The sequence below is a fragment of the Lepisma saccharinum genome, chromosome 5 (genome assembly GCF_977018435.1).
Source record: "Lepisma saccharinum chromosome 5, izLepSacc3.1, whole genome shotgun sequence".
Taxonomy (NCBI): Eukaryota; Metazoa; Arthropoda; class Insecta; order Zygentoma; family Lepismatidae; genus Lepisma; species Lepisma saccharinum.
This window is the reverse complement of record NC_139233.1, coordinates 56,697,736-56,715,634: the sequence shown is the minus strand read 5'-3', so window position 1 is coordinate 56,715,634 and position 17,899 is coordinate 56,697,736. Positions and strand designations below refer to the sequence as shown.

The 17,899-nt window shown below is 37.2% G+C and overlaps 1 protein-coding gene across 1 annotated transcript in view; it reads right to left on the bottom strand.

The window, feature by feature from the left end:
- Positions 1–17,899, bottom strand: part of LOC145988381 (uncharacterized) — a 35,006-nt gene that overhangs the window by 3,740 nt on the left and 13,367 nt on the right. The window contains exons 5-7 of the mRNA XM_083123263.1: positions 17,179–17,241; positions 12,844–12,885; positions 5,095–5,175 (exon numbers count right to left, since the gene is read on the bottom strand). Of these exons, the coding sequence (XP_082979389.1) occupies positions 5,095–5,175; positions 12,844–12,885; positions 17,179–17,241 (186 nt within the window). The remainder of the gene's footprint in view (positions 1–5,094; positions 5,176–12,843; positions 12,886–17,178; positions 17,242–17,899) is intronic.

Genomic DNA, 17,899 nt, shown 5'->3' with positions numbered 1-17,899 from the left:
GTTCCGGAAATTGTGTGCCAGGTGGGTGCCGAAACAACTAACGCCCGAACACAAAGAAAAACGCATTGGTACGGCGCTGATATTTCTGCAGCGTTACCATGATGATGACGATTTTCTTAACCGGATCATCACAGGGGATGAAACGTGGGTTGCATAAGCGACGCGGTAAGCTCAGTGCCGAGGTGATCTTGCTGCACGACAATGCGAAGCCGCATATGGCTAGGCGCACTGCAGCCCGTCTGAACAGGTTCGTTTTGGAGGTGTTCGATCATCCATCGTACAGCCCGGATCTCGCTCCCAGTGATTACCACCTGTTCTTGGACCTGAAAAAGTTCCTGTCCGGTCAACATTTTCACAGCGACGAAGAGGTTCCGACGGCTGTCATACAGTGGTTCGGCGCCCAGGCTGCAGACGTCTACGACGCAGGTATACAGAAGTTGGTCCCGCGTTGTGACAATGCCTGAATTCCGGCGGGAATTATGTTGACAAGTAACTGGACAAGTGCTGTATCTGTGGCAACAAATCATTGACTGAAATAATGTTTCCTTTTTGTGCAAATCCCCAGGGAAACATACTTTCTGGATGCGCCTAATATAATTACTTCTCTTGCAGTTTTCGGTTCTTACAAGCACCTAAACACAGTTCGTGATGTAACGTACTACATTGTTATAACTGTAAAATTAATCAAATTAAGAATAAATGGTTGATGAAGGATGTGCTCTCCCGAAACGTTATGCCAAAAATTGTATTTATGTGCTTGTAAGAACCGTAAACTGCAAGAGACGTAAATCAAGCTAAGCTCGTAATTCGACTTCCATTGGTTATACTGTGATTCAATAACACTCATTCATGGGCGTATTTAAGAGGGGATCAAAGGGTCCAACCTCTCCCCCCCCCCTTTCGTTCATTAAAATTACTAGATTACCTGTTCCATCCGCTATGCACAGTGACTTGTTCGTAAAACTTTCTTCAGACTTATTTTGTTCTCATAAATTACAAGCGTATCGAACGAGATACGGATGGGATAGAAATTAATTCCACACACCAGATGGGACTGCAATGCAATTTCCTGATAGTGTCGGAATTTCTCTGGAAAATACTCAGTAAACTCCTGACATTTAACAAATTCTATAATGTGACATGTAATTTCTAACCGAAGCAGCTGCTTGTGAACTTATAGCACGAACATTATAATTTCATTAGAAGTTCCCTATATGGTTTGTTACCATTCAAGATTTAAGTATTTCTCAGGTTCTCATTTTTTAATAATTTAAAATTTCCCAAATGTTTGATAATCCCGAAAGTCGATAAACCATTTTCCAAACTCTAGATCAGAATGGAAAACTTGTCCCTATTGAAGATTGTAACTGCATCTGGGTTAGCTTCAGCTATTACCATAGTACTTCTACTCTCTCTGGGTTGAGTGGGTGTGGTGAAGAATGTGATGGTGCTTATGTAATGGGTGGTAGAATTAAGGGGGTGAGATACATAGATAGTTTCAGAGAAGTGTCCAAATGCAAATTTTGTACATTGTTCAGCACATATTTTAACCCTGGCTATTGCACCTTTCTGTGGAATTTCAGCGATATTGAGACTGTATATTTTCAATTTTGTAGCAAGGAGGAAAATACTGATTCTAACATTGTAATTCTTTTTTAAAGAGAAGATGGGATTAGCTTTTTCAAAAGCATTTTCTGCTCATTTTATGTAGAAAAGTTAGAAGTTTGTATATGGACCTAATTTAATAAGTGTGTGACCTTTTTTTTATGTGGTGGCAGAGTGGATATTGATAGCCAGATCATACCTAGGGAGCGCCATATGTTCCGGATTTTCAGGGACAATCCCGGAATATCATTTATCCCGGTGTTCCGAATAGTTTCTTCGGGATCTAAAAATGTCCTGTAATCGGGTTGGAAAGAAAAAAAAATGATTAAGACTATACTTTCCTGAACTTCTTTTATATTTAAATGCGTGGACGTAATTTTAAATTCTCATTTAACAAAACAATCCAACTCTACATTGAACCACTCCCCCTCCATAATAGAGAGTTAACGAGATACAGACGGTACTGCAAACATCTTTGACTTCACGATGGCGCCACCGTCTGCTACCAGTGTTGAATTTCAGTTACGATTCTCTTCCATTGTATAGTAACGTGCTTACTATAAAGAGTCGGTGCTTGAGTGCCTATCTGTTCAGTCCGCAGTTTTCAAATAAAGGTCCCACACAATGTGTGATGTAAATGACAATTATGTTGTACATACATACAACTTTATCGGTTCCAGCCCCCCCCCCCCCCCAATCTCTAACAAGCTACCGGTCAGTAGTGTCCAGGATTTTCACTTATGAAATATAGGAACCCTAATTGAATCAAAAGTTGACCCCCCCCCTTGCGTGATGTATATATACGCCCATGATCACACTACATATTGTACGAAGAACCCATTTACAGTTGTGTAGGTCTAAACAAGTTATGTTTCGATAGAAATTAGTAAATAAACGTTAATCAGAAATGCAAGTATTCTTTTCTGTAAAAAAAAAAATATGATCGTGTATGGTGACAATCCTTAATAAAATTTTTCGATCAAGACCACAGGACCCATTGAATTTCGTAACTCTGAAATTATTTGGGTGTGGATCTTTTTCTTTGATCATAAGGTTTTCTGTGTTTGAGAAGAAAGTGTGAAACTTGAGCTAGAATTTTAGACTAAACGGAAAGTTTTAAAATACATATGTAATGCACGATTTTTTTGTTTTGTAATATAATTAAGCCTTCTTTCCGTATTAAAAACACTAAGTTGCTGACCAAGGCAGTTTATTAAGATATAAAAACACTTAACATGTAACATTTCAACCCTGTATCAGGGTCTTCCTCAGACGAAGAAATTAACTTTAACACAAAATAGCTCTGAACTGAGAAAGCTAACCTCACGAGTATGATAACTATTGGTCATGATTACAAACCTTAACCATTATGAAAAACATTGTAGTCACTGTTACTTCAAATAAGAATATAAACGTTCCTTTTCAGTATATATTAATAATTTCAAAAGAATGTACCATTTTTAATGTAGCATTTAAATTTGTTGACATTTAGTAAAAAAAACGTAATATTTTTTTGACATATTAGCTATCAGTATTAGTAATCATTTATCTTAATTTAACTAGCACCAGCTATCGTGGACGTCCGTAAGCTAGGGTAAGGTGAAGAAGAGATCAGCAAAGTCCCATTACTCCATGGAAAATCAATGTAAGGCAATATTTGGGCAATTCTCTGAATTGTTTAACCAGAATACCAAATAACGAATGAATTTTATATTCAATGTTTTTAGGAAGAGTACAATCTAAACCATCATGAAAAACAAAAAATAGGCAAATAATTAGAAAATATTAAAAAATAAACATCTGTAAAGTTGAAGGTCAATTTACAAGTGAAAAACTCTAAAACTTTACCTCAGGTACGGATATATTTTTATAGATATATATATAATTAACATATGTAAATTAATTTTATTTATCAAATAAAGGGTTACTTAGCTCCATATTGAATATGGAAATAAATACACTGCAAAACTAGCAGTTTTAAAGTACTCTGTGGCCTTGTCCCTTGCATCACACAAAATATTCAATTTTTCTTGTGGAGAAAGATTTTTTTCCTAGAAAAACATTTCGGAACTAAAATATACTTTCATTACACAGCATGAAGTACTGAAAATGCAAACCGTGCATAATGGAAACATGAAATACGTGATGCACCATTGAATATTTTCAGAGAGGGTACCTAGGTTCGGAAATGCCAGCGTACCGAGATACGGAACACAGCCTCACTTCAGTGTGAATGTCTGAAACCATCTGGATCTGCTCGTTGAATTATATAGGGAGGCTCTATTTTCTGGCTGAATCTACTCGATTTTTTGGTCTGGGATATCTCAATTCACTTGCTTATGAGACGCAAGTGATCCGGACTGGAATTAGTTGCCACGATTGCCGCCGATTGTGATGTGATTTTGCATTGATATTTGAAAGGTGTCGGCAGAATCTCGTTCACCGCTGTCGTGCTTGCATTCTGGTTGGTTCCCGTCATTGTGAACAACTGTTGTAAGGCACCAAGTTGTACGTTGTCAATGCTATGACAGTAGTTTCCAAACGTGAAGCACAGTGGCGGCGATTGGGTTCCAAAACTACGGGAGGGCGGGCAAGGACAGTTTACTTTCTCTTGGTACATAAGGGTTAGCATAGTGCAAGGGGCAAAAGTGGGGTGGGGGTGGAGCAAACCTAATCGCCGCCACTGGTGAAGCATGAAACTCATACGCGTAAATCATTGTGGATAAATGTCGCTACTCACTGAACGACGGCAGTTTATCTACCTGTCCACACATGTCACTTATATTAGACATTCCTATTGGCGACGGCACGCGCTAGAGCTCCAAATGTCTCAACCAATATCTCTTTAATTAGGTTTCTCCGACCCTAGATTCGCTATCTCAGATTGTTCATTGGCGCATCACCTATTTTTTGTTTTCTTTTTGCACGCTTTTGCTGAATCACATGCATGTATAAATGGTAAAGTTGCCAGGCTTTACATTGCACCGTGTCGTGAAGTCATATGGAGCCATGTGAAGATAGAGACCCACATATACACATTCTCTGATATTTTATCTTGGTCTGGCCACATGTATCCCCCCTACTTGCCTTCAGGTACCTATTTATCACAGGCTGGGTGAACTCCAGAGCCTCTCAATATTGAACATTTCCCACCTTAAATCACCCATCACGGGAATCGAATCCCGGTGTCCCACGAATGGCAGTCAGACTGACTACCGACTGAACCGCTGCAACTGAATATACATACCTATACAAGAAGAGCTGATGGGAGCATCCTGGATTATATATAAAGTTTACTTGTGTTTAATGTTGCTTGTAAAATGTATAAAAGTATCATTTGTGCATCAATTCAGAATATAGCCATATTATTTTTCCTTATCAAGTTATTTTGCAATCAACTGTAGGGTAATGCATTTTCTGCATTCGAATTACATACATAATAATATTAATAAGGGTCTCCCTAGTATATATTGAAATAATTATGCTCACCTTATCCAGTTCTACAAGGTACTTCTTGTTAGAATCAAATTTCTCCAACTCTCTCTTCAGTTCTTGCTGTATCGAGACAATCTGTAAGAAACAGACCATGAAAAGTTTTGTAACATGGTTTGCCGTTTATCAGAACTACAAGTATGCAATAAAATTTCCACTGATTTCCACTACACTTGACGCATGTAAATGGAGTCAAATGAAAACGTTTCGTTTCTCACTGATTAACGCTGCTATCTGGGACCCAAAGCGGTACTACAATTCCTGGCTGTCTATAAGCCAATTTGAATCGAGTCGTGGACTTAGCAGCCCGACATTCTTTTCTAATTTTTCAAGTTCTCGTTAAAAAAGTTTCGATTTTGCCTCTATACTGTGTTGGGTATTATCAAGTCACCTTTGAACATTCAATTTTGGTAAGTATAAAATTGATTCTTCCAGTTTTAAGATAAATTTTGACATACTACTTGATAGGTTATCTTACATCTGTGCGAAGAGACGCCATTTTTCTAGCGTCCGTAATTGTCGGCTAAAAAGCGGACGTTGATGGTAGTACGAAACGGGGTCGTCCCATTGGGCCACCGACCAACATTGAAATATGTTTTACCTACTAAGCCTTTGCTTTAATTCTCACATAAATCTGCGATATTTTGTTGTTTATTAAGTGTTTATATTGAGTATGGGAGATTATTTATTAGTGTGGATGTTTAAACAAATAAAAATGACAAGAAATGTGTTGGAGATTTATCTGCAAAGAACTAAATACGATTCATTATTCTTTACTATAATATTCTATAATAATTCATATACGTATACGAGTGTAGTTTGAAAAGTAAGGTAAACGAAGCAGAGGTGGCAACACTATAATTGAAATCGATGCACGGTCGATAAGTTTGATCCTTCAAACGATCCCTTGCAGAGTTTCAGTCCAGTGCGTTGTGAGGTTATTGTTTAAAAATGATTTCTCCTGGTCTGCAAAATAGCCGTTCACGGCATGATTCACTTCATCGTTATCGGAAAATCGTTGTCCTCCGACCCATCTTTGAGGTTAGGAAACAAATGAAAGTCAAGGGGGTTAGATCTGGCTAATAGGGCGGATGATCCAACAATTCCAACTTAAGTTCATGGATTTTAGACATATAAACCATTGACGTGTGAACAGGTGCATTGTCCTGGTGGTATTGTCCATCATTTTTGAAAACGCTTGCACGTTCACTTACTACGCTTGATGAAACAATGACCTCATAACGCACTGGACTTAAACTCTGCAAGGGCTCGTTTGAAGGGTCAAACTTATCGACCGTGCATCGATTTCAATTATGATGTTACCATCTCTGCTTCGTTTACCTTACTTTGCCTAGTTGCCCAAATCTTTCGCGGTAGTTTGCTTCCATCCAGTGTCCATTGAGAAGCCACTACGGCTACGGCTATGCTGTCGCGTCGTGAACAAGCACATTTGCACAACGTGGCCGTGCTGCATCAGTGAATTGAACTGATTTCAGTGTAGAGGAAGTACAATCAATTCCAACAGGAACATTGCAGTGTTCATAACATTATCCTACAAGGATTTCTCGCATGTGCTTGGGACATTTACATACCCAACTATACTTCTTTCATTTCCAATCTGCGCTTCAAGGTCACGGCATCGTCTCCCCACGCAGTCGCCTGTTCCCCTCCAAACACCTGCCTTCTGCTTGTCCATTGGGTGTCCCGGTCATTTTTTTTCATGCTGCACGGGGAATGCATAGGAGAGGGAGTGAGGAAAAAGTAAGCGCGGAGCTGGGCGGATGTCCTTGAACAGCACATTTGATCTGAAAGAGTATAGCGCAAGACGTTTCCTGTTTTCGGGAGTGCAGGACAGTGTGTAACGTTTGTGTATATAGTGTATAATACAGCATTATATTAAGTACTTGTGTATTCTTTACATTGCGAGAAGATTGTGGTGAATCAAGCCCGATGGTTATGCCGTTCACACCAGGCATATTCAGTGAAGTACGCATGGGTGGGGGGGGAAGGTATGCAAGAGGTACGGAAATCGATGCCCCGCATCTTCTCCATGAAGTGTGACGCGAATTAACAACGGGGATCAAGAGTCACCGGTATGAAGCAAATGATAAAATGAGAGGTTTATGGTTCATAATGACTGTAATGGGCCCGCCCCGGTCTATGAAGTGAAAAATTAGATATAACTGAGTGAAATGCTCTCTACACACTTATCATACCTGTTCGATGTTCTCGACGAGTGCTGTCCTAGAAATGTCTAACAAGTCGTGACCATAGCCTTGTCAGAGTTCGTACTTCGACTCTGACTCACGCTTACTCCGTTATCCCGCACTAAGTGTATCGATAGAAATTTGAAGTTAAGTGAGAGACGTGTCCTTCCGGACTTTGTCTTTTATACTTCTCCCGGACTAGAGGTTATTACACCTCATGTCCTCTCTCGGTAAGGTGCACTTGCATCATCTCCCGTATAACCTCAGCACCGAGGTATTTGGATTGCTGCGCATTCCTGGGATAACAAGAGGCAGTCGACGGAAACGTCAGGTTAATGAACAATGTAAAGAGATCATTAAACGAGTCTCTTCTCGATCTTCACTCATTTTACCTCATCAATATATATATTTTTTATTTTCCTAAACAGTATACAATATATGGTTACATAGAACGATTATTATTTTTATGTATACGGATGGATAAAAAAAAAGCCCGACCCTGTGGCCGAGTGGAGAAGTTACTGTTGAAATGCTGGGTAGGAGAGAACACATAATATGTGGGGGAGATTTCAATTGTGTATTGTATCCGCAGGATCAAAGACCTGGATTTAACACGTCGAATTCATTGCAAAAATTAGTAACTGGCTTTAACTTCACAGATGTCTGGAGTGACAAATGTTTTGGGCAGAGGGGTTTCACGTATATACGTGACAATTGTGCATCCCGTTTGGATAGATTTTATGTCACACCCACATTACGTCAGAACGTAAAGTCCATCAGTATAACACCTACATGTTTTTCAGATCACAGTGCTGTCATTATGATGATAAATGTGGACGTTCCAATAGTCCCGAGAGGGTACGGTTGTTGGAAATTAAATGCTTCAATTCTTAATGAGAAAAAATTCCAACAAGCATTTAATGACCAATGGTCGAGATGGATAACACACCGTCTGAGGAGGATAGATATAATCCGCTGGTGGGAGGAGATTCTCAAACCGGGTATAAAAAGATTTTGTATCAGTTACTGTAAGGAACGGTCGAGAGAGTGGACAAATAAATATAATTTTTACTACAGGGTATTGCGTGAACAAATTCAGCAAGCAACAGACGGGAAAAAACTGCAAACTGAAGTCAAACGTATACAAGCTGTATTGTTAAAAATGACTGCAGAAAGGCGTCAAGGGGTCAAAATTCGTAGTAGACTTCCTCATTTTGACAACGATGAGGTCGCCTCTATCAGCCATGTAATTCATGAAAGAAAAATGCTAAAAGACAATGTATTAGTGAAATATTTGATAATGGGGGAACAAAGATCAATTCAGCCCCTGAAATACGTAATTGCATTTATAATTATTTTGAGCAACAATATTCCCAACCAGCGTCACATAATGGAGCTTTAATGGATGAATTGGCATCCGAATCAGAGGTTTTTACAGATGAAGAAAGTGAAAACTTAAACAAAGAATATACAAGTGAGGAAGTGTTTCGAGCGGTTAAGGTAGGGCAATCATTTTCAGCTCCTGGTTGGGATGGGATACCCAATAAGTTTTATCAAACCTTTTGGAAATTGATGGGTCAAACAATAACGGATTGGATAAATGCAGTGTTTAGCAAGTATCAAATGGGTAAATGTTCCAATACGGGTATTATAATTCTAATCCCAAAATGTCCAAAACCAAGCGAAGCTGGTCATTATAGACCCATCACCCTCCTTTGTACGGATTATAAAATATTGGCGCGATGTATGCTTGGCAGACTTATGCCTTATGTCGACAAATTAGTAGGAGAGGATCAATATGTTTTTGGTTTAAATAAGAAAATCACAAATGTTTTACAAACGATGCGTGAAATAATTACATGTTATAGACTACAGAACAAAAACGCTGAAAATGCTATATTAGCATTAGACTTTGAACGTGCTTTTGACTCGATAAATCATGAATATCTATTTAACGTTTTGCAGGGCTACGATATACGTGGACATTTTCTTTCAGTATTTAAAAGTCTTTATAGTCATGCAACAGCAAAAATTCAAATAAATGGTTTTCTGACAAAAGAACTCTATATTTATAAAGGTGTAAGGCAAGGAGATCCTTTGTCGATGTTAGCGTTTTGTATTGCACTGAGACCCATTCTGTCTGAAATAGGTCGAAAAGTTCAAGGAATTAACATACACTCTACTACCATTAAGGTGTTAGCGTATGCTGACGATGTTACTGTATTAATAAATGAACAGTCTGATATTGATGAAACATGTCAAGTATTACAGAAATTTGGAAAATGGTCGGGATTAAAAATAAACCAAGAAAAATCGTCAATTTTGAATTTAAATTTGGTTCATTCTCACTCGCAGCGAGGTAATTTTAAGGTTGTACAAATGATACGTATACTAGGTATAATATATACGCACTCTATCCAAAGTATGATCAAATTGAATTATGATAGGGTATTAACTGGGGTTAAAGCGATATTACAAACAAATAAATTTCGCAGCCTTAGTTTACAGTCAAGGGTGACCTTTGTACATATCTATGCACTGTCAAAGGTATGGTACATGGCAAAAATTCTCCCACTACGGAAGTTAGATATAAATAAACTTAAGAGAGCAGTAATTTGGTTTATTTGGAACGGTCAGATATTGAGGGTAAAGCATGTGTTACTTTGTTTGCCTTTTGCCGAGGGAGGAATGAATCTTGTGAATATAGAACTCAAATGCCAGGCCTTACGTATTCAAGCTGGCACGCAGACATTGATTCAGCATCCACTCAGCCTCACAAGTAAAGCTTTGAGAAGCGCTTTGGACTATATTTCACTAGAGGCTCCTATTAATATTACTAGACTGGTAGACACTTTATGGTATTTTAAGTCAACAATAGTGGATATTAGTTATGCCCTATTACAATCTCCGATATTAACAATACCAGTGACATCGGAAATATATCGCAGACTATGTAAATTAGAACAACCAACATGTAAAATTATTGAGCAAAATCCCAGAATGAAGTGGAGAGAAATATGGAATAATATTCAGGCTCACCATCTTACATCACGAATCCGATCAGCATGGTATATAATTGTCCACCAAAAATTAATCACTGGAGAGAGACTCTATGATCTTAAATTAATAAATACGCCAATGTGTGCCAAATGTAATGTATCTGATAGTTTAGTCCATAGACTGAGTGAATGCCAAATAATAGAAACATCATGGCTTTATATAAGGAAACTTGTGAGTAATATTTGTCGAACATCAGTGTATAACATCTCTGTAGATATTCTTTTATATCCAGCTTTTGAATATTACCCAAAAACAAAACGTAAAAGTGTACAATGGCTCCTAGGACACTATGCCTATTTCCTATCGACATATCGGCAACCAGATTTTAATATACAATTTGTAAATTACCTCCATCAAGAATACCACAGGATACCTGACTGTAAAAGAAATAGATTGTATGCTAATTTTCTTACTGTAATGTTTACTTGCCCAATGAGTTGAAATGTAAATTGCAAATGTAATGTAATAAATTGCAAAATGTAATAATAAAAAAAAGTGGTTAGCACATCGCGCTGCGACGCCAAGGGTCCCGGGTTCGAATCCTGGTCGGGCTTGGTTGTTTGTGAATGTCCATTCATCAATTTCATCATTTCATCACTCATCCCCATCTTCGCAAATTAGCCAAGAGGCACAAAACGCGAAGTAAAATAAACTAAAATCAAATCAAACTAAAATCAAGGATAAAAAAAACGTAGTCAAACTACTTTCGGAGGTATGCTGTTATGCCCTGGTACCTGAAAATTAACCCAGGGCGTCAGTTCCGCGAATTTTTTACGGATTCCCCCGCTTTTCTTTGATTCATCGTTTATTTACCATTTTTTATTACAATAATTCACTGTGACATTGGCAAGAATGCCCTAGTGTGAAGAACCAAATTTGTTCGGTTTTCCTGAACAAAGTTGGTTTTTCATGATTCTACAAGGTAAGAAGATTAAGATAATGGTTAGTAATAGTAGGAAGTAAATATGTCTGTGTTTAACATTAATATTATTTATGATCACAGATACGAAATTACATACGTTTGTAATTGGGTGGGTAATGTTTTGTTAGGATAAGTTTTTTTGTGTGTCGTGTGCATTAGTGTTGATGAATGAGATGAGGGATAGACATTAACACGATTCTATGAATGTTAAGCAGGGTCTATGTTCTAGTATGTTATGTTTGAGATAGTGAGAGTATTATTGGCTTTGAGATGTAAGTATTAATACTAGGAAGGGATATGAAAGAACGAGTGGAACGAGGAGACTTGCGGGAGACCAGCAAGAGTTGGTCGGACTGGGATGAACATCGGGACGACAGTTGGTACCCGGGACATCATCAGGAAGGAAAGAAGTAGGGAGATTTCCTGGGAAGTATAGGGTACATTAGTACGTTCGGTAGTGGAAATATGGAGAATTGTCCAGAATCAGTGAGAGAAGTTTGCAGAGTGTTTAGTAACGAGAATGAAGCAAGGGGTGTAAGATTACAGTTTAAGAAAGAAACGAAAAAGAAAAATCTGTGTTAAATTCGGTTGGTTCCTGGGTTGAATCCTTTCTCATCAATATATAATACGGAGGACGAATTTTGAACCCCCAGTTGAAAAATGTTCCTGCCCAACTGTTTATGCACCATCCAAGTTCACAAGTTCAGCCCCCCCCGAAAAAAATCCTGCGTACTCCAGTGGGCATATTATAGCATTCAGTTAAAGCATACATTTTCGGTACGTATATATGCACCTACAGTTTTTGCTCCTTCAGGGCCGAACACGTTGAAAACTCTCTACCTTATAGTAGTTATATTGTATTTTTCATGGTTTACTTAACTTTTGATTTTTAAAAGAGTTTTTGTAACAAAAGTTTGTATTAGACCTCGAATTTACATTATTGTCCAAAAAGGGAACATACTATATTTTCCAGAAAACAAAATCTTGATTACTGATAATATAGGACCTACTCAGATAAGAAAAGGTTTGAAACATTTATTTCATTGGTAAATTTGCTTTCGGTATACCAAAATATGTTAGTGTCCCCATTTTGGACGAATACCCATTACAAGCGAAATACCCGTGCTAAACGCGTCTCCTGCATTACATCTCTTGGTTAATCCTGATACCCAGAATAGATGCAGAACCGATTTACCATGACAAACAAGATTCACAGTTCATTACAAAATACTACTGTAGTAAACAAAAGGTGGTTACAAAACTGTAACGACGTGTTGATATATTTTCGGGTGACCCAGTTAAAAGTAGCCTGGCTCCGATCATGCCAAAGATCATGAAAAGAGAAAAAGAAAAGTGTGTGTACTGTTGACCTTGAGGACCTACCACGGTTCACGTTACAATGGACTATTCCATTTCACTGCTGCAATACATCTTCTATTTGCCTCATAGACAAATGTCTTTGACCCGGGCACCTTTTAACTGGGATATCCAGTAGTTCACGTACTTACTTCTTTGAAAAATGCTGTTGTTACTGCAAGTGAAGTAACTGCTACTAACCTGTTTGTCCAGCAATGGTTGAAGTGCATACTTCAGGGAACTCTATAAATAAAGTGAAAAATATATTTTTAAATAAAATTTACATAATATCCTTGCAGGGTGAATTTCTAACACGTCATAAATATCGCAACAAATTATAAAAATGTAATCTTCACTCAAGAAAGACAGTCAACAATTGCGAGTTTACACTTTTCACCTGCTCCCGTTAGTGGATCTGTAGAGTCTACTCGGTGTGCGAATTAATGGAGGGGGGGAAGCCAGGGCTTCCCCCCACACAAAAAAATGTATCCCCTGCAAGAGAAAAAGAATCATACCTGCCAGGGATGTTTTTATCCCGGCCAAAGAAAATGGAATTGATAGCACACAATGCACCATTTCTTAACTATGGAAAAAGCACCAATGAAAAATCATTCGGGAAAACGGTTCATTTACCTTTAAAACATAAGTATCCTGAAGTTTTTTGTCCATTGTCAAATTACTACGACGCCAGGGGTCCCGGGTTCGAATCCTGGCTTGGGCATGGATGTTTGTGAGTGTCCATTCATCAATTTCAGCACATCATTACTCATCCCCATCTTCGATAATTAGCCAAAACTGGCACAAAAGGCGAAGTAAAATAAATGAAATCAAAAATAAAATGAAGTACAAAAGCCTACCGCCATGGCAAGAAGAGCTGATGGCTCTTCAATCGTTGGAGGTTCGTAGATGACGTTTCTAACCGCACGCCGTCATTGAGTTGAACGCGCAATAGATATTTGGTAAAGTTTTATCTGTATTACTGTTGTAGTTCAATAGGCTCTTCTTGTATGTGTGTTCGGGTTTTCTTAAAAAATGCTGTACACTGTTTCTAAATTACGTGTAAATGTTATCATAAGATTAAATGACCTAGGTACTTAGAACTGGAAGGTAATGGCAGAGTTTACTAACTGCTATAATTTGCATACCTTAAAAAAACTACCCCTTCCCCCCTGGAAGGAAAATTACAAATACGACACTGAGTGGGCATCCCCCAAAGAAAAAAAGCTTAATTCGCACACTGGATCTACTTCACTTTCTGAAATGAGAAAGATGACTGGATTTTGATATCACACATAACCGAGTTTTAAGAAATAACTTTTTCAAGCGGATCATTTTCGACGAAGGTCTAAAATTGTTTTACAGTTTCGATGCATATGTAATACCGAACTTGATTAATTTATCCAAATTAGAAAAGCAGGATTTTTACGTTAATTCCCCACCTCCGTTTTTTTTTCGAAATGCTACATGTGCGTAAAATCTTGTAGAATGATGTGGACTTGACCCAATTTCATGTTTAATGTTTCTATGAACATTACAAGGATACCTAGAACGTGCAACCTAGCACGTGTTAATTCGTCTCGTTGAGTTTCAGGCAGTGACATTGAAACCAGGGTTGTTAAAAGTCTAGGAACCCATAAATTCTAATCCGGAAAAAAGGTTCCTGGACCGAATTTAAATTCATACGGAAAAAGGGTTCCTCGACCGTATTAAAATTGGTGTAAAAAAACGGTTCCTCAACCGAATTGAAATATTTTACAGATAAAAAGAATCTTTATGGACCAGAACTCATTTACGCTTGCTGATTTTCTCTCCAGAATCGGAATTGAATGTATTTAAAATTCCCGGACCTTTAAGAACCCTGCTTGAAACTGCGGTTGGGAAATTTCACCTTAGGCTTAAGTTGACCAAACCTTCCGTATTAGACGGTAGAGTACCTTTTCTTTCTTGAGTCTTTGTCCCGATTGTTCTTGAACGTAATATGACCTATGGCATTGTTGAGTAGAAATTATTTCACATTTTAATATCAACAATGTGCCATGTTCCAATTGGAGTTTCTTCTCTGTTTACCTGGAACGAATGCTCCACTGAACGAGTGTTTTCGTGCAGGAATAGTTTGTGGACAAATGACCAGAACGCTCCTTTGGTACAAACTTTGAAAACTATGTTGATTAATAAGATGAGCTTGAATCACTTGTATGCAAACTTTTACAAAATGTTATTTGAAAAGAAAAATGCACTGAAGAAGATCCATTCATCGGCAAAGATCAATGAACAACTGTTTCTAAAGGACTGTTTCGTTGGAGTGTAATGCACATCACCATATTATGTAAGTTATTTACACAGTATTTATTTCAGTATTTATTTATTTATTTAATTAATTTGCAAACATAAATATTCATCACGAAACAGTTTAATAGTGCACACTTTGCTGTGCTGTTTGGCCCCCTTTTTCCTTCAGGAAAGTATGAAAAAAAAACTGGTTTGGTGTTTTAAAAATCTGATCATGTTATATAGGCTGCAACCATGTACCTATATATAAAAATACTGTGCTGACACTTATAATATCACGCTTTTGTTACTCATAATGTATAAAAATAATTAAGTTTTTGTGAAAGAAACTTGATTGCTTAATTGTTTTTCGCGTTTGCATTATAGTATCAGGGACTATAAATATCTATCTACTCTTGTCAGTTAAAACACAGTTTTGATGTAATGTCATTATTCATGAGAGAATTTATCAGCAATTCATCAGCTATAAAGGTATGCTCTTCGTGTGAATAATGTTGATTATGATTTGTGAAGGAGATTCTATCATAAAAAAACGTTTGACATATTATACACGCAAAATGTTTTTTTCCTTTCAATCGGCCGTATGATAATTCGTAGGAATATGTGTGCATTTTCGCTGGAGACATCTATTTTCTACTGAGGAATTTCAAGCGAAAAATCCCAGATCCACACGGAAGCAATGTTGTGTTGAAGTTCTTGTTTTCCATCTCACGGTTCGAGAACACGCGGCAATACACTACAGAACCGTTTGCGGAGAATTGTAAATTTGCTAATGTTAATGCATTCCTTTTGAATACATCAATTTCGTTTTGTCATTTTTCACTGGTACTGAAAGTAACGGTAGTATGTGCAAACCGTACTTCTAACTTGCTGGCATGAAAAGGTTTTACAGAATCGCCTTCTATCACTGGTTTATGTACGACTTAGCACTCTTGGTGAGTTCATATGATGATGATGAATTTTAATCAGCATAATAGTTGTAATGAAGACATTTTCCGTTTATTTTTTAGAAGTAACCTCTATTTTGGTATTTACAAGTGACTTGATCCCATATGCAGAGAAAGGTGCAAGTAACCTGGGTGCTCTTGCACCCAAAATTTTAATTTCGATCAATTGGAAGTCTTATCGTGTAAATTATTCCTATAATCAATTGCCTTAATGAACCAATGCTAGTTGCAAATATTATATTTGCATAAAACGTGATCATTTCACTAATCGAAGATATTATTAAGTTTTGATCCGTTAGTAGTCTAGCCCATACTATTTTCTACATAGTAGTAGTAAGTAAATTAACGAGAAGCACGCTAAGACCTCACTTAAATATATTTCAGAATTGCATTACAATTTATTTGTAATCATTCGGAAATAAATGGTTGTGATGAATGTAATAGTCGAACATTCTCTACGCTGTAATATGATACTTCACATCAAGTCGAAGTGTGTACTGTTTGAAGGCCTGATGTATTACATTAGATAGTACATTCACAAATTATTTCTCTTGTTCTTGAACTATGAAAAGTGCCTAGCTGAATGCGTTTCACCTTACCAGCTAAAGCTTCGCCTTCATTACGCCTGTTGCATTCTTAAGGTTCTGTTTGCATACATTCCATCATGTCGGAAGAAATTTTGCTAGATACGCGGTGGAAACCCCAACAAATTAAAACCGAGATGGACAAATAAGAATTTCAACATCTATCACAAATTATTTCTGTATTTCTTACATGTTTTTCCTTAAATTTCTTTAACTGGCACCCGTTGAGGAGTGGTTAGCGCATCGCGCTACGACGACAGGGGTCCCCGGTTTGAATCCAAGCCTGGATATTTGTGAATGTCCATTCATCAATTTCATCATATCATCACTCATCCCCATCTTCGCAAATTAGACAAAAGTGGCACAAAAATGGAAGTAAAATATAGCAAATCAATCAATCAATCAATTTATATATTTAATTCTTATACTCATAGTATTTGTACATAAAACTCAGCAATTTTCGTGATAATGAAACTGTCTCTTAATTATAATTATGAAATTTATAAGCACACACCCTTGTTCCATTTGCTAGTACAAAATAATAAAACAAGTTAAAACAATGATTATACTCTTTGGAAAGAAGAAAAAGAAACCGCACAATTTTTAGTTGTAAAAAGTATATGTGAACCGTCATTACTCATATGCTGCGCACGTAAATGAAATATATCAATGTGGTCTATATCTTACGAAGTATGTCGCTGTTCAAAATCACTCACCTGACGCAGACTGGAATTGAACTGGGTTTTGCAATATTCAAGTATGCCGAGTTTCACAAGCATCTGAAATGAGAATCAATTTACACATACTTACTTAAATACATTAACACACAGATGTGTGTTAGTGTATGTGTATGATGTAAGGTTCAAGGCACTGGCAACACGTAACAAATTTAGGTATTTTGTGCTCTTTTTAAAATTGGAACCAAGACTATTATAATATTCCGATAATAATGGTTAATTATTAAGAAATGTGTGTAGTGGTGAGATACTGTTTATGAACTATTGTAGCATTTTCACGCATGCTTCTGATTTAGGATACTATTCACAAAGAGCTAAAATAAGAGAATCGTTCTTCCGTGTCAACTATTTTCGTATGTTTCAAGCTACAGGAATATCATATACGAAACTTAATGTAACAAAATATTCTCTGTCACTGAGGCCTGGCGCACACAGGATATTTTCCCAAGAAGGGCTGGAATTGTACATAGTTGCTTCTATGCGAGGTGCATACACAATAAAATATACATTTTTAACAAAAACAAATAAATTATAACAAAATTATAAGAAATAGCAATCTCCAAGCAAACCTCGTGATTTTAGAACTTTCCACTTTCAAAAATGGAAATCGTGGTAATTTTAAGGAGCGCTTTTCATTTACCACTCTGGTTTTCCCACTTCTTCATTTTTTCTTTGAAAATTTAAATTTCCGCAAGATATC